The sequence below is a fragment of the Triticum dicoccoides genome, chromosome 1A, assembly GCF_002162155.2.
Source record: "Triticum dicoccoides isolate Atlit2015 ecotype Zavitan chromosome 1A, WEW_v2.0, whole genome shotgun sequence".
NCBI classification, from domain to species: domain Eukaryota; kingdom Viridiplantae; phylum Streptophyta; class Magnoliopsida; order Poales; family Poaceae; genus Triticum; species Triticum dicoccoides.
This window is the reverse complement of record NC_041380.1, coordinates 531,856,076-531,879,820: the sequence shown is the minus strand read 5'-3', so window position 1 is coordinate 531,879,820 and position 23,745 is coordinate 531,856,076. Positions and strand designations below refer to the sequence as shown.

At 44.8% G+C, this 23,745-nt stretch overlaps 1 protein-coding gene across 2 annotated transcripts; it reads right to left on the bottom strand.

The window, feature by feature from the left end:
- LOC119286223 (protein ADP-ribosyltransferase PARP3-like) lies at positions 1-5,364 on the bottom strand. 2 transcript variants are annotated; one of them, XM_037565595.1, is made up of 18 exons: positions 5,149-5,364; positions 4,179-4,501; positions 3,877-4,072; positions 3,667-3,777; positions 3,525-3,582; positions 3,372-3,441; positions 3,010-3,184; positions 2,794-2,927; positions 2,458-2,698; positions 2,244-2,371; positions 1,975-2,051; positions 1,747-1,907; positions 1,454-1,663; positions 1,274-1,376; positions 1,088-1,170; positions 855-1,004; positions 560-742; positions 1-477 (listed from the first exon to the last, which is right to left on the bottom strand). In XM_037565595.1, the coding sequence occupies exons 1-18, from the start codon at positions 5,149-5,151 to the stop codon at positions 409-411; spliced, it is 2,475 nt and encodes an 824-aa protein (XP_037421492.1). In that variant the 5' UTR covers positions 5,152-5,364; the 3' UTR covers positions 1-408. The 2 variants fall into 2 exon arrangements, with proteins under 2 accessions (XP_037421492.1, XP_037421490.1); XM_037565593.1 differs by lacking the exon at positions 5,149-5,364 and having other exon boundaries at positions 4,179-4,519.
- Positions 5,365-23,745: the final 18,381 nt, after the last annotated feature.

The window sequence follows — 23,745 nt, the reverse complement described above, 5'->3', positions numbered from 1 at the left end:
TAGCACAGCACGATCTAGTAGTGCACAGCAAACCAACATCCACATGCATTCCTGCTACGTGCACCACGGCACCAGGACCCCAGCTGGCAGATACATACATACATACACACATTCTGCTACAGACATATATACAGGCACAAGATGTTCAGCTACTACAACCACAAGCGTTCCTCCTACCTCCATGTTACCCAACAACGCCTACTAACCGGCGGCAACGGGGACGAAACCTGGAGGCAGCCCAAAATGGGACACAGGCCACCGACATCATCGCCGAACTACATCGCCGCGCCGATCACACGACCGTTAAACGGTCACTACCACTACCACTAAAGCGTTCCAAAATACAGGGAACCGTCGACCTGACCGCGGCCGGACGCCGCCATGACCGGAGGCCCGAGGGCGGACGCTTCACTCGTCCGGCACCACCTCCATGTTCTGCTCCTCGTACCTCACCCCGACCAGGAACTGGATGCTCACCTGCACAACCAGGACGGCATCGTCATCGAAGCTGATCACCAAAACACAGACATCACCGGCCACGCCGAGTTTGGCAGCGTACCTGCTTCGGGTCATACACGGCGAACTCGTTGTACTCGAGAGGGCCGTCCTCGTTCCCCGAGGGCACCAGCTTGCCGCAGGGCACCTTGACGTCGTCCCTCCAGGTGAGGTGCTCCGACTCGTCCGTCGTCTTCCTCCCCACCCCCTTCACGCCAAGCTTCTTCTCCTCCAGGGATTTCACATCCTGTTGGGTCCAAAACAGAAGGACAACATGTCAACATCAGTAATGAGTAACAACAGGTTCAAAAACATCCTGAAATGTGTGGGTATACATTACACAGGGTGGGTCAGAGTACCTCTGCTCCTGGTGTGCCCGTTATCTCCTTGATCTCTTCCCCCAGAGAGGCCACTGCCAAGACCAGGTATCCCTCTGGACGGTCCACCGCCGTATAGCCATAACGAGCAGCTTCAGCCGCCGCGTCCGAACAGACTATGGCTCGACCAAACTGCACAAACGGTGTACAAGATTTCAGCACCATGCTCAGCCTATCTACTGGCACATGGATCGACCACGTAACAGGAGAATTACCATGTATCCGGGCACAGGCAGATGACAAACAGCAGGCATGAATCCTTTATGCAGATGCCTGAGCAGGTTCGAGCTCCTAGTTCCTGCGCAAAACAAGAGGCCGACAAGTTAAAACGCGAGTGACAGTACCAACAATCAGCAACACATCAGCTAAACCCAGCTAAACCGCAACATGCACGGACGTACCACACCAGAGAAGAACTTTGTTTGGCAGTTTCTTTATTTCTTCATAAGAAGGGAATGCACTGGACTCAACGGCATATATCCGATCCACCGACACGCCATAGACCTGAAAGAGAGCGGATCATAAGGCAGAACCAACCATGGGTGAAGAAAAGCTAAAGGCATGGCAGTGCGACGCCTTACCACGTCGTCAACCTTGACCGGCTCGTACGTTTTCTCCAGGTACTTGACAATCATCTTGTAATCATCTGAATCTTCAGGAACGCTGTTGATTGAACAACCCAGCTTCTTGTAGCATTCAGACAGCGGATCATCTAAGGTTGACCCAAAAACATCTCCTATGAGATGAGACGCAACATTTATATCGCGGATCGTCTCGAAACCAGAGGCCACCTGCATTCGGAACAAACCTTGAGATCATCATGAATAGGTTAACTGACTGGAGATAATGTGAGAAGTATGGTATGCAACCGTACATTGTCGGCAATCTGTTCAAACCCCCTCATTATATATGGCCGAGTTGTGGGGAACAGGGTGAACCACTTGTTGCTTATCTCTATCCACAATGCATCAGCAGCAGGGCCGGACTCCGGCACTGCTTCCGCGTCTCGGATCCATTCAAGTAGCACTTCCTCCCCTGCCAATTGGAACAGTTGATGATATAGACTGACAAGTGAGGCAAACAGAAATGTTTAAGGGCAAACCTCTCTTCAAATGGAGATCCGTAAGCATCCCAACAGGAAGGTCAGGCAGATCCTGGGCCATCTCTGTCAGAGCATACCTGTGACACAGACCAGTAAGGTAACATTTTTTACCATCTCTTGACAAACTGATGGCCCCTAAATTTAGGAGGCTATACTATTACAGCCATTTCAAAGATTCCCCAAGAAACATAGACATGTTGTTTTCCAATTATTTCCCAAGACAAATTTAATCGATGTTTTCAACTAGCAACACAGAAGTTAACTGATACCTGTATATTTCTTGGCCGCACAATTGCTTTAGAAGAAAAGAAATAGCAGGGTCAAGCTTGCAGTGTGCTGCTGCAGCTCCCAGTTGACGAAGTGCTGCACCTCCATGACGCACGTCGAAACCGACATCCTGCCAAGGAAAGAAAAAAAACAGTAATGTTTCTGGGTGCTACTCCAAAGCATGGAATCAGAGAAGGAAGAAGCTAAAAGATGTACCATGTCTAAGGGGTACATCTTCATGCTCTTCTTCTCAAACTTCTTTTCTCTCTCCCATGGCTCGAACTCATTTCCAGTAACTTCCTCAAACAGACGAGCAAATTCCTTGATAGCATCATTGACACGATTACCAAAATCCTCGACCCGTTCCTCTGCCATCTGATCATGGCCAATTGGACCCTTCTTGTAGAAGAGGTGCAGGTGTTTTTCAGGTAGCATGATCAGCTGCATAATGCAGAACCTGCATAGATAGAACAGTTTGTGGGTGCTTGAATCAATGTATACTTCACTTCCACTCAGGCCTCAACACATACGATAGAACACAGAAGTGCATACTGATTCATCTCAGACCCTAAGTCGCAAACCGAACAGGCGCAGTTATAGATGATGCCATCCTTCTCGAAGATATGCCCACCGTCTTTGTCCAGTTTAGAGTCCTTGTGCACCGATCTTTTGCCAGCAAGTTTCAGCTGCCCAACCAAAACAGAGCTATAGATTACCTGACTGGAGCTGCAATTGTGAAAAGTGTAGAAGTTAAAGGCAATTGATTACCTCTGCAGCCAAAGTCTCGATGGCCTCCTCGCTTGGATCAAGCTTATCCAGTGGCAGTCCTCTGCCCTCCGGAACAACATCCGATACAATATCATAAGCAGCCAAAGGCTGGGCTTCCTTCTTCTGAATGCTATCAACTATCCAGTTCTCACTCACTACTGGAGTTCCACGCTCCCTGCGCATGCATGGTTCAATTGTGAAACGAACACATGATCAGAAAGCGTAATGTGCAGGGGTAACATTCCATCTAAAGTAACAAGTAAATAGAAATGAACTGCTTCCATATGTGCTAAACACATCTTGGAGCATGGACCATATTGGAAGACATCAAGATAAGAAAGTGATCGGCAAGGGATTATTACAGTGCTTCAGCAAATCCTCCTGAGCCCCCCTTGTCTCTCTCGGCTGGAGAAGCAACTACACATGTGACACCTGCAAGGCGAAGGCACAGACATCAGCAATGGCAGCAGTTCATAGATGATACAACAGAAAGGATAGTACTACATGACACCCACCAAGCACAGAATTATTCACTTGCCCTCCATGGTTCAGAATCTGCTCCTTGAAATAAGCCTGGCCATTTTCAGAAGCAATAGAATCAGATATGTGCAGCTCGTAACCATAATGTAGAAGGGGGTAAATGTTCAAATACTATACGTGTGAGCGCGACATCCGTCCAGATAATGCGATCATCATGCCCGAGAAGATATGGGCCTCTTCGTCCACATCACGCTTAGGGTACCCCTTCCCTTCTTGCTGCTTCAGCCACTGCAGGGTAACAGGCAAATTATTTCAGATTGTAGACCGCTCGCCAAGTGAATGCAGCACTGGTAAATAAATATACTAAGAAGAGTGTGGCCTCATTACCTTGTTCACATAATCATTGTTGATTTCCTCCGGCACCTTTATAGGATCAGATTTCCTTGGAGGATTGCTGCTGCTGAAAATGCAGCTTGCCCACTCACTGTATTTACCAGTGCACTTGTACTTCCACCCCTTGCACTCAAGCTGGCCACCACATGTTGGGCACTTCTCAAGCGGCCCGTAAAACATCATATCCTCACTGAAACCATCAAGCATGTTGTGAACATTTGGCAGAACATTTATCATATGAGCAAATCATCAAGCATGTTGTTAACATTTCACTCAGAATGTCAAATAGACTATACCAGCTTGGAACAACTGCATCTTCTGATCCGGAAGCGTCTTGCCCGTTGGCTTCGAGGATCTTGCGCATGTCCTCCACAGAGAGGTGCTCTCTTATGGCCTTGCAGAAATCTGTGTACTCTTTCGTCGAGTTTTCCTTCCCATCTAGCTCCGACTCCCCACCCTTGAGCTTCTTGGTCTTGGTTGGTGCCTCTGGCTCGGCCGGCTTCTTGTTCTTGGAGGGCCGCTCCTTCCCCCCTTCCTGCTCTTTGTGCTCTTCCTTCTGCCTTTTTGGGGCATCTTTCCCTTCTTCAGCCGCATGAGTCCGTGATCTTGTCTCGTGTACCTCCAAGGACATCAACATTTTCGTGAGCAGCATACAGATACTAGGGGGAAAGGGAGTGAGCCATACATTCGATTCAACGGCTAGATTAGTGACTTGATGCATCGTACACATACATCAGGAAGGAAATGACCATTTTTTTCCAGTAAAATCTACTGTACAACTCTTGTAGTTGTAGTAAAGTGTATCCCCTCTCAATACGACTCAGTAGCAAACTTTATTATACAGGTAGGAGTGACCAGTTACTGCCATTATTTTTACATCCTCAAGATTCTTGCCAGATGCAGTAATGCCCATGTTCACAGTTGAAACTGAGAAATAAGTCAGAGCACAAACATCACATATAGGGGGTTTCAGAATCAGAACCATGAAGACAGGATGGTACATAACTCGGAACCCATCACGTACGAGGGCGTTTCAGAATCAGAACCACAGGCCAGCTAAACTACAGAAAAGGAAACGCAAGAACTCCTAAGACATTTGTCATCAGCAAGCAAACGATTTCTTGTGTTGAAATGGAAGAACAAGAACCCATGGGCGCGCCCAAATTACTAGATTAGCAACTACTCCTACTACAGAGGGCAATGTCAATCGGCGATTAGAGAAATGCGTAGAGCGGATCTTCAGAGGAGGAGGCGGGAGAGCGGTACCATGGTGGCCGGATTGCGGTGAGATGGAGGCGCCGAGAAGCATCAAGGCCTCGGGCCCGTCCTTATCCCGGGGCCTAAATAGGCGGGGCGGCGAGCTGAGCACGGGGGAGTGGGGGACTGGGAGGGGTTTGGGTGTCGCCGCCCATGCGCTCCAGGTGTGCGCACGCCCGCCTGCCCCCGCGACACGTAGCCTGCCGCCCGCTCTCGGGAAGCGCCCCAAGGAGGAAGGGGGAAAGCAGAGCCATTTGGCAGAGTACCTCCGAGTGTCGGATGAAACCGGCCGCGGCTCCGATTTAGTATCTACTCCCTCCGTTCCGAATTACTTGTTTCACATATGAATGTATCTAGATGTATTTTAGTTCTAGATACATCCATTTCAGCGACGAGTAATTTGAAACGGAGGGAGTACCTCGTTTTTAATTTTAATAAGTACAGTACTATATACAAGTAGTACGTACGAGTATAAACTAACCCAAAATGCACCAGTGGTGACTCACTCCAGTGAGAAAAATGTGATTTATGGTCACTGGAGGGCCGTCTACGATCACCATATGCGTCCATGATCGACGTGGCACGGTGCTAACATGTCAAATCATCCCAGCCGGCAAGTGCTCTGCCTTGCCGAGTTTGTTCAAAATGAGGGCCGCGGAAGTGACACTAAATGGCGGCGGCATTGCATGTGACCGTACGAGTTACGGCAATGGGCGAAAGTGACCGCCGACGTGTGGATGAAGAGTTCGTTGCCGAAGTGCTTGTCCTCTAATTGGAAGAGGTGGTGACGTCTTTTTCTCGTCCCCCCCGTAGGTGCTCCACCTCCTTAATCTCTTCGCATTATCATGTTTTTTTTGGAGTTTTACTTGTCAAAAAAGGCTTCTTTATTTTGACATTGTCGATCGTTAGCGGTGCAAGATGATGGAGATTAGGAAATGTGCTAATGTTCGGGCAGGGGTTTGGGGGAGGGTTTTTGTTCCGAAAATAAATTAATTGAACGCAACCTGTGAAATGGAATGTATGGATTCTTCTTGAAGTTCTAGGCGGCAATTATTTCTCAGCAGAGTTTAACCATGGTGGGTACTTTCTTGGCACCGGTAGTAATCAATCCTAAGTTAATGATCATGGCATTTGGTATGATTATCTAGATAAGGATATATGGGTGCCTCTTCTAATTGAGAACGTCATGGAGGAGATCCGGTATGCAATGGTAAGGTTAAAGGCTATTACTTTGTATCAATACTTGTAGTCAACATGAATGGTTTAATATGAATTAGAATTGAGGATGACACAAGAAAATGCCTTGATTTCGTGCCAATTGGGACCCTTTTCAGAGTATTTATCTTGATCGTGATGACAACTTGAGGGCCATCATTCTAGATGATGTTCTGGAGTTCCCAGTAGCTTATCTGCCCTCAATTCTCAACCCTTCAAAGCCAAGGAACAATGTCCAAAGTGAGACACACTCAAATTAGTAGAAGACCCTAAGGCAGAGCATGTCATCAATTCAGAAAGTGTCCCAATGCCTATACAAATTGCGTATCCAGAGCTAGACATCAGCAAAATTTTCCTAAGGCCACAAAGCAAGAGGCACAAAGCAAGGTGGAGCATGAAGACTAGAAGTAAGAACAAGTTTATCTTTGTCGTGGAGGAATAAGATTCAACAAAAGGTGATAGAACATCGGATTATTGAGATTTAGATTCGATCTAGGGAAATAGTGGATAATGATTATGACATAAGTGGTGGTGGTGATGACTTGTATGCAGATAATGTTGATGAGGATGAAATTGAGAAGACAAAGAAAGAATGTCAAACGAGAACGAGAAGGAGAAAGAAAGGATACGATAAAGAAAAATAGAACATTTCCACTCATCATGTCTCCGAAGGAGAGGATCTTTAGGCAGGAGAGTCAGATGAAGAATCTGCCTAATTCAAATTCAGAACTTGCAAAAGGAACAGAAAATATCCTAGTGTCGCTTTTTAACAAGAAGCCCATGCTTGATAAGTAGGCAAACCAAGATATGCATCAGACATCAGCAAAACTTTTGCACCATGAGATGCCAACACTTTCAAGACAACCAACGAGCATGCTATGTGTTTCCCGCAAAACCCTCCTTCATCTCTTCACATATTATATGAATTTATATAATTTCTGCTATTTACTCTTTGTTTGCGTATAACTCCATCCTTCATTTTTTGTTGATGGACTAAGACTTGACGCAATTTTTTTATTTGATGGAGGTTTTGTTGTATATGAGCTAATCCAGTATCACACTGTACTAGTTTGCACTACGGTGTACTATGTGAGAACTTCTGATTCGGTGGGGAATCAGTGCTCTACGCTAGGAGTAGCACACAAATCATGCAATCATTTTCGCTCTCACTTTCCATCCCTATATCACAAACATGATTGTATTTTATATAAAAAAGTATTTTGCTAACCATGTCCAAATTCATATTAGCAACATGCCTAAGAATGAAATATTTTTCCGATAAATGGCGTCAGTGGATCCAAAATTTTATAAGTGGAGGTAATGTGGCCATCAAAGTCAATGATGATGTAGGCCATTACTTTCACACAGAAAAGGACTACAACAGGGTGACCCCATGCCCCCAATGTTATTTAACATGGTTGCTAACATGTTGGCTATTCTGATTGAGCACACCAAGCAGGACGACCAAATTGCAGGAGCAGTGCCACACCTTGTGGATGTTGGCCTCTCTATTCTACAATATGCCGATGACACAGTTCTTTTTATAGAACATGACATGGACAAGGCTCAAAACCTGAAACTCTTCTTTCAACGTTTGAGCAAATGTTGGGTCTCAAAATTAACTTTCATAACGAACTTTTCTGCTTTGGAGGAGCCATTGAGGTGGCTGCCAATTATGCTGACCTGTTTGATTGCTACATGACCAAATCCTGATTAAATATCTGGGAATACCAATTCACTATCGACGTCTTACAATTGCGGAGTGGAAACATGTAGAGGAGCGTCTAGAGTTGATCAGTTGAAAAGCCAAGCTGCTCTCAATCGGAGAACGACAAGTTTTGATTAACTTTGACCTCAGAAATATGGTTCTCTATATGCTTTCTTTTTTCCAACTCCCAAAAGGGGTCCTACAAAGATCAAACTATTTTAGATACAGATTCTTTTCGAAAGGAGATGGTGAAAAGAAAAAGTACAGGCTAGCCAAATGGAGCATGGTTTGTAGGGCGAAAGACCAAGGTGACCTTGGAATTCATGATCTGCAGGCCAAGAATGAGGCCCTAGTTAGTAAATACTTGTTCAAACTTCTTATTGAGGATGGTGTTTGGCAAACCATGATGCGCAACAAGTATCTAAGCCAGAAGGCGGTGCCTCAGGCCTATTGGAAACCTGGTGACTCTTACTTTTGGGCATGCTTAATGATGGCAAAGAAGCATCTCTTTTGCTTTGGGTCTTCCATGATAAAGGATGGGTCAGAGTTCCATTTCTGGAAAGACATATGGCTAGGCAATGCCAGTATTCGAGAACAATATCCAGCTTTGTACACAATTTCCCGCAATAAGATTAATACTATTGCGTAGGTGCTTAGTCCATCCCCATCGCATATTTCGTTCAGGAGAGATTTGATTGCCCCAGACTTATGTCAGGGCATAATCTTTTATCCTGGCTGGATTCGATTAACCTGACACAAGGTCGGGATGTGTTTCGCTGCAACCTTACTACACCTGGGCCTTTCACAATGGACTCTATCTACTGTACGCTCACACATTCTGAGGTACAAGTGCGTAATAACAATAAAATTTGGAAGTCGATGATTCCACTAAAAATTAAAATCTTCATGTGGTATCTTCATAGGGTAGTTATGTTAATAAAAAAACCTTGCACGAGAAACTGACCAGGAAGTAAGCAGTGTTGCTTTTGTGATCATGACAAGACAATCAAACACCTTCTTTCTCAATACAAGTTTACACATTCTACATGGTAAGTCATCCAAATACCGTCAAATTTGTATCCGCCCATAAGTGTTGCCAATATATTTGGTCATGGTTGGATGGTATCCCAAATAGGTTCAAAATGCTAATAAGGGTGGGAGCCTATGTGCTTCGGTCGCTTTGACTATGTAGAAATACTTTAGTTTTAATGACAAAAAAGCTTCTCTTGTACATGTTATTTTTCATTGTACGCACTCGCTTTGTGCGTGGTCTACCCTACAACGACCGGAGCACTAACCGTTGTTCAAGGCATGTGTACGTGGTTGGAGCAGACGACTATGAAGGTTTTTTTTTCAACATGGGTGGCAGCATAACCTCCGGATCGATCCACTGCCACTTTCGACATAGGCATAGTGTCAGTCTACAGGACTCTATCATTGCAGATTTGTCGGCTTTTGCTATATTTCCTTTCATCCGACTTTTGGTGTTTGATTGCGTGCATCCTAATTATGTAGAGGCCGGATGTTACTCATTATATTTTGTATCCGCTTGATGCTTCATTTTAAGATAAAAACCGCCCTTTATCGAATAAAATCCATAATTCACATCGAGAAGATAATAGAGATTTGACAAATGAACTTTACCATGAAAAAGATACTTCAAAAATTAGCATGAACAAACTCACGTTACTTTTGTTCTATGGATGAGCACGAACAACACTCACATGGCCCCTTCGACCATGACCAAACTCGTAGCAACACATTTCTCTCTTTGATGACCATGGTCGTGGGCCTCGATACATGGTAGGCGACGATGTTAATATCTTCTCCATGCTGCTCACAGGTCAAGATAACCCGCCGTTCTATGATGATGGTGTGGGCCTCGTCACCTTCTGGGCGGAGTAGGAAAACCAACATATGCATTAGTCATCAACACAACTTTTGCACTCGAATATGCCAAACACTTTCAACACAACTAGCGAGAAAAGGTGTTTTAGTAATTGGGTGCATTCTACTTCTAATAAACCATTGATAAAGAGGGGAGGGGGCTTTGGCCCCCTTCTCACTGTGGGTTGATCAATGGACTTCCACTGCTGGGTTTGGTCCAACGTTTTCTCTATGATTTTGTCATCTCTTCACGTCTACTAAAGATTCTAAGCTTGTCCTCGACGAGGGCGAGGAGGGAGTCGAGTGTGATGGTGAACTGCGATTGAAGCAAGAAGGGGCAATCAAGAGAAGAAGGGTGAGAACGATCAAGTGAAAGGATGAGGGAGGCACTTACGTAGAGCGGGGCGTCGAATGACTGGCGACGATAGATGGCGTCCTGGAGGCGGGCTCAAAGGGTGGTCTTGCCGGCAGCAATGTTGTTGTCCTTGGCCGGCATGCCGTCACCTCCAGCACGTGACATGTCATTGACGAGGGCGAGGAGGGAGTTGAGGGTGACGGTGAACTGTGATTGAAGGAAGCTGGGGTAGTCAGGGGCGGGAGGTAGACCGAAGGGAGGAGTAGGAGGGGAACTTATATAGCGGAACAACAAGAGCAGCCCACACATGCATGCATGCATGAACTTGGCCAACGGTACGTGCCAGATGGCTCCGACATCTCCTTCTTGCAGATAGCGATTTCCGTTTTGGGCAAGGCCGACTACTTCTCGAACGTGACAACCATCCTCCAACGGTGTGCACTGAGAGTCACTCCACCCCTTCACTATTTGTATGTTTAAGCAGAAGTTGTCCGGAACCTTCCTCGCCCGTGTCTTCAGTTATGTATGTTGATATTTTCTTCTATCAAAAATATTCAAACCAAATTGGGATCAATATAAAACAAAATTTGGAGATATGTTTTGGTGTTAACAACACTTTCGATATGGTTTTGCTAAAATTCTGGTCTACCAAGACTTAGTTATGTCTTAGTTAATGCTATATTCACGAGATCTTTGATGACCCACAAGTATAGGGGATCTATCGTAGTCCTTTCGATAAGTAAGAGTGTCGAACCCAACGAGGAGCAGAAGGAAATGACAAGCGGTTTTCAGCAAGGTATTCTCTACAAGTACTGGAATTATCGGCAACAGACAGTTTTGTGATAAGATAATTCGTAACGGGTAACAAGTAACAAATGTAACTGAGGTGCAACAAGGTGGACCAATCCTTTTTGCAGCAAAGGACAAGCCTGGGCGAATTCTTATATAAAGCAAGCGCTCCCTAGGACACATGGGAATTGTTGTCAAGTTAGTTTTTATCATGCTCATATGATTCACGTTCGTTACTTTGATAATTTGATATGTGGGTGGACCGGTGCTTGGGTGCTGTCCTTACTTGGACAAGCCTCCCACTTATGATTAACCCCTCTCACAAGCATCCGCAACTATGAAAGAAGAATTAAGATAAACTTAACCATAGCATGAAACATGCGGATCCAAATCAGCCCCTTACGAAACAACACATTGATGCGACTTGAAGCTACGTCGGTATTTCCCCAAAGAGGAAGGGATGATGCAGCACAACGGCGGTAGGTATTTCCCTTAGTGATGAGACTAAAGTTATCGAACCAGTAGGAGAACCAAGAAACACTACATAAACAACACCTGCACACAAATAACAAATACTCGCAACCTGACGTGTGAAAGGGGTTGTCAATCCTTTTCGGGTAGCGGCGCCGGAAATTGGCAAACGGATGTGAGAGAGTAGTAAATATTGATAGATGGAACACCAAATAAAATAAAGTGCAGCAAGGTATTTTTGTATTTTTGGTTTAAAAGATCTGAAAATAAAAGCAAAGAAAAATAGATCGCAAAGACAAATAATATGAGAAAGAGACCCCGGGGCCGTAGGTTTCACTAGTGGCTTCTTGTTGGAAATAGGCCCTAGAGGCAATAATAAAATGGTTATTATTGTATTTCCTTGTTCATGATAATTGTCTATTGTTCATGCTATAATTGTATTAACTGGAAACCGTAATACATGTGTGAATACATAGACCACAACATGTCCCTAGTAAGCCTCTAGTTGACTAGCTCGTTGATCAATAGATAGTTATGGTTTCCTGACCATGGACATTGGATCTCGTTGATAACGGGATCACATCATTGGGAGAATGATGTGATGGACAAGACCCAATCCTAAGCATAGCACAAGATCGTATAGTTCGTCTGCTAAAGCTTTTCTAATGTCAAGTATCATTTCCTTAGACCATGAGATTGTGCAACTCCCGGATACCGTAGGAATACTTTGGGTGTGCCAAACATCACAACGTAACTGGGTGGCTATAAAGGCACACTATGGGTATCTCCGAAAGTGTCTATTGAGTTGGCACGAATCGAGACTAGGATTTGTCACTCCGTGTGACGGAGAGGTATCTCTGGGCCCACTCGGTAATGCATCATCATAATGAGCTCAATGTGACTAATGAGTTAGCCACGTGATCATGCGCTACGGAACGAGTAAAGAGACTTGCCGGTAACAAGATTGAACAAGGTATAGGGATACCGATGATCGAATCTCGGGCAAGTAACATACTGATAGACAAAGGGAATTGTATATGGGATTGATTGAATCCCCGACATCGTGGTTCATCCAATGAGACCATCGTGGAACATGTGGGATCCAATATGGGTATCCAGATCCCGCTATTGGTTATTGGCCGGACAGATGTCTCGGTCATGTCTGCATGGTTCCCGAACCCGTAGGGTCTACACACTTAAGGTTCGGTGACGCTAGAGTTGTTATGGGAAATAGTATGTGGTTACCGAAGGTTGTTCAGAGTCCCGGATGAGATCCCAAACGTGACGAGGAGTTCCGGAATGGTCCGGAGGTGAAGATCGATATATTGGACGAAGGGTATTGGAGTCCGGAATTGTTCCGGGGGTACCAGGTGACGACCAGCGTGTCCGAAAGGGGTTTCGGAGGCCCCGACAAGCGTTGGGGGGGCTTATGGGCCAAGGGGAGGGGGCACATCAGCCCACTAAGGGGCTGAGCACCCCTCCCACCCCATCTCACGTAACTTGGAGAGGTGGGGGCGCCTCCCCTAGGGCAGCCACCCCTCCCGGCTTGGGGGGCAAGTTTCCTAGGGGTGGGGGCGCCCAAACCCATCTAGGGTTTCCCCTATGGCTGCCGCCCCTCCCCTAGGGAACCCTAGGGCGCCTCCTCCACGCCCTTCCCCCTATATATAGTGAGGGAGAGAGAGGGCAGCCGCACCCCCTTCCCTGGCGCAGCCCCTCCCTCCTCCAACTCTTCCTTCTCCTTCGTAGAGCTTGGCGAAGCCCTGCAGGAATACCACAAGCTCCACCACCACGCCGTCGTGCTGCTGGAGTCCTCCCTCAACTTCTCCTCTCCCCTTGCTGGATCAAGAAGGAGGAGACGTCCCCGGGCTGTACGTGTGTTGAACACAGAGGCGCCGTCCGTTCGGTGCTAGATTGGATCTTCCGCGATTTGAATCGCCATGAGTACAACTCCATCAACCGCGTTCTTGTAACGCTTCTGCTTAGCGATCTTCAAGGGTATGAAGATGCACTTCCTCTCTCTCGTTGCTAGCATCTCTTAGATTGATCTTGGTGACACGTAGGAATTTTTTAATTATTGCTAGGTTCCCCAATAGTGGCATCATGAGCTAGGTCTGTGCGTAGATTCTATGCACAAGTAGAACACAAAGTAGTTGTGGGCGATGATTTGTTCAATTTGCTTGCCGTTACTAGTCTTACCTTGATTCGGCGGCATTGTGGGATGAAGCGGCCCGGACCGACCTTACATGTACACTTACGTGAGACAGGTTCCACCGACCGACATGCACTTGATGCATAAGGTGGCTAGCGGGTGTCTGTCTCTCCCACTTTAATCGGATCAGATTCGATGAAGAGGGTCCTTATGAAGGGTAAATAGAAATTGGCATATCACCGTTGTGGCTTTTGCGTAGGTAAGAAACGTTCTTGCTAGAAACCCATAGCAGCCACGTAAAACATGCAATAACAATTAGAGGACGTCTAACTTGTTTTTGCAGGGTATGCTATGTGATGTGATATGGCCAAAAGGATGCGATGAATTATATATATGTGATGTATGAGATTGATCATGTTCTTGTAATAGGAATCACGACTTGCATGTTGATGAGTATGACAACCGACAGGAGCCATAGGAGTTGTTTTAATTTATTGTATGACCTGTGTGTCAATGAAAAACGCCATGTAATTACTTTACTTTATTGCTAACCGTTAGCCATAGTAGTAGAAGTAATAGTTGGCAAGACAACTTCATGAAGACACGATGATGGAGATCATGGTGTCATGCGGGTGACGAAGGTGATCATGCCGCGCCTCGAAGATGGAGATCAAAGGCACAAGATGATATTGGCCATATCATGTCACTTTATGATTTGCATGTGATGTTTGTCATGTTTACATCTTATTTGCTTAGAACGACGATATCATAAATAAGATGATCCCTCGCTAAAATTTCAAGAAAGTGTTCCCCCTAATTGTGCACCGTTGCGAAGGTTCGTTGTTTCGAAGCACCATGTAATGATCGGGTGTGATAGATTCTAACGTTCGCATACAATGGGTGTAAGCCAGATTTATACATGCGAAACACTTAGGTTGACTTGACGAGCCTAGCATGTACAAACATGGCCTCGGAACACAAGAGACCGAAAGGTCGAACATGAGTCGTATAGTACATACGATCAACATGAAGATGTTCACTGATGATGACTAGTCTGTCTCACGTGATGATCGAACACAGCCTAGTTGACTCGGATCATGTATCACTTAGATGACTAGAGGGATGTCTATCTAAGTGGGAGTTCATTAAATAATCAGATGAACTTAATTATCATGAACATAGTCAAAAGGCCTTTGCAAATTATGTCGTAGCTTACGCTTTGGTTCTACTGTTTAAGATATGTTCCTAGAGAAAATTTAGTTGAAAGTTGATAGTAGAAATTATGCGGACTGGGTCCGTAAACTGAGGATTATCCTCATTTCTGCGCAAAAGGCTTATGTCCTTAATGCACCGCTCGATGTGCTGAACCTCGAGCGTCGTTTGTGGATGTTGCGAACATCTGACATACACGTCTTGATGACTACGTGATAGTTCAGTGCGCAATGCTAATGGTTTAGAATTGAGGCGCCAAAGACGTTTTTGAAACATCGCAGAACGTATGAGATGTTCCAAAGACTGAAATTGGGATTTCAGACTAGTGCCCACATCAAGAGGTATGAGACCTGTGACAAGTTTCTTAAGCCTACAAAACTAAGGGAGAAAAGCTCAATCGTTGAGCATGTGCTTAGATTGTCTGAGTACTACAATCGCTTGAATCGAGTGGGAGTTAATCTTCCAGATGAGATAGTGATAGTTCTCCATAGTCACTGCCACCAAGCTATTAGAGCTTAGTGATGAACTATAACATATCAGGGACAAACATGATGATCCTTGAGCAATTCGCGATGTTTGACACCGCGAAAGTAGAAATCAAGTAGGAGCATTAATTGTTGATGGTTAGTAAAACCACTAGTTTCAAGAAGGGCAAGGGAAAGAAGGGATACTTCATGAAACGGCAAATCAGTTGCTGCTCTAGTGAAGAAACCCAAGGTTGAACTCAAACCCGAGACTAAGTGCTTCTGTAATGAGGGGAACGGTCACTGAAGCAGAACTACCCTAGATACTTGGTAGATGAGAAGGCTGGCAAGGTCGACAGAAGTATTTTTAATATATGTTATATTATTGTGTACTTTACTAGTACTCCTAGTAGCACCAGGGTAATAAATACCGGTTCGGGTGCTAAGTGTTAGTAACTCGAAATAAAAGGCTGAGTAGACTAGCTAAAGGTGAGATGACGATATGTGTTGGAAGTGTTTCCAAGGTTGATGTGATCAAACATCGCACGCTCCCTCTACCATCACACGCTCCCTCTACCATCGGGATTGGTGTTAAACCTAAATAATTGTTATTTGGTGTTTGCATTGAGCATAGACATGATTGGATTATGTTTATGGCAATACGGTTATTCATTTAAGGAGAATAATGGTTACTCTGTTTATTTGAATAATACCTTCAATGGTCTTGCACCTAAAATGAATGGTTTATTGAATCTCGATCATGGTGATACACATGTTCATGCCAAAAGATATAAGATAGTAATGATAGTACCACATACTGGTGGCACTGCCATTTGAGTCATGTTGGTATAAAATGCATGAAGAAGCTCCATGTTGATGGATCTTTGGACTCACTCGTTTTTGAAAAGATTGAGACATGCGAACCATCTCTGTTGGTAGATATGCATGAAGAAACTCCATACAGATGGATCGTTTGGACTCACTTGATTTTGAATCACTTGAGACATGCAAATCATACCACATGGGAAAGATGACTGAAAGGCCTCATTTTCAGTAAGATGGAACAAGAAAGCAACTTGTTGGAAGTAATACATTTTGATGTGTGCAGTCCAATGAGTGCTGAGGCACGCAGTGGATATCGTTATGTTCTTACTTCACAGATGATTTGAGTAGATGCTGAGTATATTTACTTGATGGAACACAAGTCTGAGTTATTGAAAGGTTTAAGTCAGAGTGAAGTTGAAGATCATCGTGACAAGAGGATAAAATGTCTATGATATGATCATAGAGATGAATATCTGAGTTACGAGTTTGGCACACAATTAAGACATTGTGGAAATTGTTTCACCACTAATACCGCCTGGAACACCATAGTGTGATGGCGTGTCCGAACATCATAACTGCACCCTATTGGATATGGTGCATACCATGATGTCTCTTATCAAATTACCACTATCGTTTATGGGTTAGGCATTAGAGACAACCGCATTCACTTTAAATAGGGCACCACGCAATTCTATTGAGACGACACCGTATGAACTATGGTTTAGAAAAAAACCTAAGCCGTCGTTTCTTAAAAGTTTGGGGTTGCGACGCTTATGTAAAAAAAATCAGGCCGATAAGCTCGAACCCAAAGCAGATAAATGCATCTTCATAGAATACCCAATACAGTTGGGTATACCTCCTATTTCAGATCCAGAAGCAAAAGTGATTGTTTCTAGAAACGGGTCCTTTCTCGAGGAAAAGTTTCTCTCGAAAGAATTGAGTGGGAGGATGGTGGAGACTTGATGAGGTTGTTGAACCGTCACTTCAACTAGCGTGTAGCAGGGCACAGGAAGTTGTTCCTGTGGCGCCTACACCAATTGAAGTGGAAGCTGATGATAGTGATCATGAAACTTCGGATCAAGTCACTGCCAAACCCTGTAGGTCGACAAGGATGCGTACTACTTCAGAGTGGTACGGTAATCCTGTCTTTGAAGTTATGTTGCTAGACAACAATGAACCTAGGAGCTATGAAGAAGCGATGGTGGGGCTGGATTCCGACGAATGGCTTGAGGCCATAAAATCTGAGAGAGGATCCATGTATAAAAACAAAGTATAGACTTTGGAAGAACTACTTGATGGTCGTAAGGCTGTTGGGTGCAGATGGATTTTAAAAGGAAGACAGACAATGATGGCATGTGTCACCATTAAGAAAGCTCAACTTGTCGTTAAGATGTTTTTTGACAAGTTCAAGGAGTTGACTACGATGAGACTTTCTCACTTGTAGCGATGCTAAGAGTCTGTTGGAATTATATTAGCAGTTACTGCATTATTTATGAAATCTTGCAGATAGGATGCCAAAACATTGTTTCCTCGACGATTTTCTTGAGGAAAGGCTGTATGTGATACAACCAGAAGGTTTTGTCAATCCTGAAAGATGCTAACAAGTATGCAAAGCTTCAACGATCCTCTAAGGACTGGAGTAAGCATCTCGGAGTTGGAATATACGCTTTGATTAGATGATCAAAGATTTTGGGTTTATACAAAGTTTATGAGAAACTTGTATTTCCAAAGAAGTGAGTGGGAGCACTATAGAATTTTTGATGAGTATATGTTGTTAACATATTGTTGATCAGAAATGATGTAGAATTTCTGGAAAGCATACAGGGTTATTTGAAAAGTGTTTTTCAATGGAAAACCTGGATTAAGCTACTTGAACATTGATCATCAAGATCTATAAGGATAGATCAAAAATGCTTAATAGTACTTTCAAATGAATACATACCGTGTCAAGATTTTGAAGGAGTTCAAAATAGATCAGCAAAGGAGGAGTTCTTGGCTGTGTTAGAAGGTGTGAGTATTGAGTAAGACTCAAGACCTGACCATGACAGAAGAGAGAGAAAGGATGAAGGTCGTCCCCTATGCTTTAGACGTAGGCTCTACAGTATGCTATGCTGTGTACCGCACCTGAAGTGTGCCTTGCCATGAGTTAGTCAAGGGGTACAAGAGTGATCCAGGAATGGATCACATGACAGTGGTCGAACTTATCCTTAGTAACTAGTGGACTAAGGGATTTTCTCGATTATGGAGGTGGTAAAAGAGTTCGTCGTAAAGGGTTATGTCGATGCAAACTTTGACACTAATCCGGATGACTCTGAGTAGTAAACTGGATTCGTATAATAGAGCAGTTATTTGGAATAGCTCCAAGTAGCGTGTGGTAGCTGCATCTAGAAGATGACATAGAGATTTGTAAAGCACACACGGATCTGAAAGGTTCAGACCCGTTCACTAATAACCTCTCTCACAAGCGAGATATGAACAAACCCATGGGTGTTGGATTCATTATAATCACATAGTGATGTGAACTAGATTATTGACTCTAGTGCACGTGGGAGACTGTTGGAAATATGCCCTAGAGGCAATAATAAAATGGTTATTATTGTATTTCCTTGTTCATGATAATTGTCTATTGTTCATGCTATAATTGTATTAACTGGAAACCGTAATACATGTGTGAATACATAGACCACAACATGTCCCTAGTAAGCCTCTAGTTGACTAGCTCGTTGATCAATAGATGGTTATGGTTTCCTGACCATGGACATTGGATCTCGTTGATAACGGGATCACATCATTGGGAGAATGATGTGATGGACAAGACCCAATCCTAAGCATAGCACAAGATCGTATAGTTCGTCTGCTAAAGCTTTTCTAATGTCAAGTATCATTTCCTTAGACCATGAGATTGTGCAACTCCTGGATACCGTAGGAATACTTTGGTGTGCCAAACGTCACAACGTAACTGGGTGGCTATAAAGGCACACTACGGGTATCTCCAAAAGTGTCTGTTGAGTTGGCACGAATCGAGACTGGGATTTGTCACTCCGTGTGAGGGAGAGGTATCTCTAGGCCCACTCGGTAATGCATCATCATAATGAGCTCAATGTGACTAATGAGTTAGCCACGAGATCATGCATTACAGAACGAGTAAAGAGACTTTCCAGTAACAAGATTGAACAAGGTATAGGGATACCGACGATCGAATCTCGGGCAAGTAACATACTGATAGATAAAGGGAATTGTATACGGGATTGATTGAATCCCCGACATCGTGGTTCATCCGATGAGACCATCGTGGAACATGTGGGAGCCAATATGGGTATCCAGATCCCGCTATTGGTTATTGGCTGGAGAGATGTCTCGGTCATGTCTGCATGGTTCCCGAACCCGTAGGGTCTACACACTTAAGGTTCGGTGATGCTAGAGTTGTTATGGGAAATAGTATGTGGTTACCGAAGGTTGTTCGGAGTCCTGGATGAGATCCCGGACGTGACGAGGAGTTTCGGAATGGTCCGGAGGTGAATATCGATATATTGGACGAAGGGTATTGGAGACCGGAATTGTTCTGGGGGTAACAGGTGACGACCAGCGTGTCCGAAAGGGGTTTCGGAGGCTCCGACAAGCACTGGGGGGCCTTATGGGCCAAGGGGAGGAGGCACATCAGCCCACTAAGGGGCTGAGCGTCCCTCCCACCCCATCTCATGTAACTTGGAGAGGTGGGGGTGCCTCCCCTAGGGCAGCCACCCCTCCCGGCTTGGGGGGCAAGTTTCCTAGGGGTGGGGGCGCCCAAACCCATCTAGGGTTTCCCCTATGGCCGCCGCCCCTCCCCTAGGGAAACCTAGGGCGCCTCCTCCACCCCCTTCCCCCTATATATAGTGATGGAGAGAGAGGGCAGCTGCACCCCCTTCCCTGGCGCAGCCCCTCCCTCCTCCAACTCTTCCTTCTCCTTCATAGAGCTTGGCGAAGCCCTGCAGGAATACCACAAGCTCCACCACCACGCCGTCGTGCTGCTAGAGTCCTCCCTCAACTTCTCCTCTCCCCTTGCTGGATCAAGAAGGAGGAAACGTCCCCGGGCTGTACGTGTGTTGAACGCGGAGGCGCCGTTCATTCGACGCTAGATCAGATCTTCCGCGATTTGAATCGCCGCGAGTACGACTCCATCAACCGCGTTCTTGTAACGCTTCTGCTTAGCGATCTTCAAGGGTATGAAGATGCACTCCCTCTCTCCCGTTGCTAGCATCTCTTAGATTGATCTTTGTGACACGTAGGAAAATTTTGAATTATTGCTACGTTCCCCAACACTTTTGTCAAGAAAAATAGCAAACGGTGGGTGAACAAATTACTGTTGGGCAATTGATAGAACTTCAAATAATCATGACGATATCTAGGCAATGATCATTATATAGGCATCACGTCCAAGATTAGTAGAACGACTCCTGCCTGCATCTACTATTATATAGGCATCACGTTCATGGAGAAACGGAGTAATGCAATAAGAACGATGACATGATGTAGACAAGATCTATTTATGTAGAAATAGACCCCGTCGTTTTATCCGTAGTAGCAATGATACATACGTGTCGGTTCCCCCTCTGTCACTGAAAGTGCTAGTGATCGACTAGAGGGGGGATGAATAGGCGATTTTTATGAAAGTCTTCAAAACATGGAAGTTTCGAAGACAAATGATAGAAATAAACCTATTACCATACAACGGAAGGTAGACTACACTAGGCAAACCATAGTCAAGTATTCAATGAAGTGAAAGCATAATGACTAATAGCAGCTAGGTAGTAAGATCAGGTAGGAAGATATTGTGAAGCCAACCAGAACAAGTAGTCACTCAGTGAAGACAAAAGATAATGCAATCATACAATGACTTCACAAGGACCAACAGTAAGCAAAGGGAAGGGAAGGATGAAACCAGTGACTCGTTGAAGATAATGATTGGTTGGACCAGTTCCAGTTGCTGTGACAACTGTACGTCTGGTTGGGGAGGCTGAGATTCAACTCAGAAGACCTCGTCTTTACCTTATTCCCCTTGAGCTAAGGACACCCAGTCCTCGCCCAATCACTCTGGTAAGTCTTCAAGGTAGACTTCCAAACCTTCACAGACTTCGTTCACCGGCGATCCACAATGACTCTTGGATGCTCAGAATGCGATGCCTAACCGACTGGAGGATTCATAGTCCTCAAGTGTAATAAGTCTTCAGCTCACACAGACAGGAAGACTTAAGTGATGCCTAACACTCTTTGGCTCTGGGTGTTTAGGGCTTTATCCTCGCAAGGAATTCTCTCTCAAAGGCTTCGAGGTGGGTTGCTCTCAAACGACAAAAGTCGTACTCTAACACTGAGCAGCCAACCGTTTATGGTTGTAGGAGGTGGGCTATTTATAGCCACTAGGCAACCCGACCTGATTTGTCCAAAATGACCCTGGGTCACTAAGGAACTGACATGTGTTCCAACGGTCATATTTCAAACACACACGGCAACTTTACTTGGTCTACAAGCAAAGCTGACTTATCCAACTGTGGACAAGATTTGCTCTCATAGTCTTCACTCGAAGACATAGGATTTTGGTTAAGCATCACTTCAGTCATTCTGACTGGTTCTCTTGGACCCCACTTAATAGTATGGTGGTTCCTATGACTCAACAAAGAAGAAAAGGAACGACGAAAGAACTAAGTCTTCGCGCTCCATAGTCTTCATGCGATGTCTTCTTTTGTCATAGTCTTCAATGTGAATGTCTTCACATACCACCTTTGTCTTCAATGTCTTCTTACATTTTTAGGGGTCATCTCTAGTAGGAAAACCGAATCAATGAGGGACTTCTACCTGTGTTATCCTGCAATTCTCACAAACACATTAGTCCCTCAACTAGGTTTGTCGTCAATACTCCAAAACCAACTAGGGGTGGCACTAGATGCACTTACAGTCACTGGGATCAAGCACCGTAAGATCGAACCCACTACAAAGCACCTCTTCCCATTGCATGATAAATAGATCAAGTTGGCCAAACAAAATCCAAATATCAGAGAAGAAATACAAGGCTATAAGCAATCATGCATATAAGAGATAAAAAAACTCAAATAACTTTCATGGATAAAAAGATAGATCTGATCATAAATTCAAAGTTCATCGATCCCAACAAACACACTGCAAACAGAGTTACATCATATGGATCTCCAAGAGACCATTGTATTGAGAATCAAACAAGAGAGAGGAAGCCATCTAGCTACTAAGTACGGACAGGAAGGTCTACAAAGAACTACCCACGCATCATCGGAGAGGCACCAATGGAAGTGGTGAACCCCTCCACGATGGTGTCTAGATTGGATCTGGTGGTTCTGGACTCTGCGGCGGCTGGAATTGATTTTCGTCGACTCCCCTAGGGTTTCTGGAACGTTGGGGTATTTATAGAGCAAAGAGGTGGTTCAGGGGGCACCCGAGGTGGGCACAACCCACCAGGGCGTGCCCTGGTGGGTTGTGCTTCCCTTGGAGCAACCCCAGGTGCTTCTTCGACCCACTGGATGTCTTCTGGTCCACAAAAAATCCACAAAAAGTTTTGCTGCGTTTGGACTCTGTTTGGTATTGATTCCCTGTGATGTAGAAAACATGCAGAAAACACCAACTGGCACTTGGCACTATGTCAATAGGTAAGTACCAAAAATGATATAAAATGACTATAAAATGATTATCAAACATCCTAGATTGATAATATAACAGCATGGAACAATCAAAAATTATAGATACGTCCGAGACGTATCATACATAAACTAGGGTTTAAGTTTCTGTCACTCTAGCAACCCATCATCTACTTATTACTTCCCAATGCCTTCCCCTAGGCCCAAATCATGGTGAAGTGTCATGTAGTCGATGTTCACAAAACACCACTAGAGGAAAGACAACATACATCTCATCAAAATATCGAATGAATGCCAAATTCACATGATTACTTATAATAAGACTTCTCCCATGTCCTCAGGAACAAACATAACTACTCACAAAGCATATTCATGTTCATAATCAAAGGGGTATTGAATACCATTAAGGATCCGAATAAATGATCTTCCACTGAATAAACCAACTAGCATCAACTACAAGGAGTAATCAACACTACTAGCAACCCACAGGTACCAATCTGAGGTTTTGAGAAAAAGATTGGATACAAGAGATGAACTAGGGTTTGAGAGGAGATGGTGCTGGTGAAGATGTTGATGGAGATTGACCCCCTCTCGATGAGAGGATCATTAGTGATGACGATGGCTTCGATTTCCCCCTCCGGGAGGGAAGTTTCCCTGGCAGAATAGCTCCGCTAGAGCCCTAGATTGCTTCTGCCCAGGTTCCGCCTCGAGACGGCGGCGCTTCGTCCCAAAAGCTTCCTTATGATTTTTTCCAGGTGAAAATCCTCCATATAACAGAAGATGGGCACCGGAGACCTGCTAGGGGGCCCACAAGCTCTAGGGCGTGCCTAGGGGGTAGGGCGCGGCCCTAGGCTTGTGGCCACCTGGTGGGTCCCCCTTTGGTATTTCTTCGC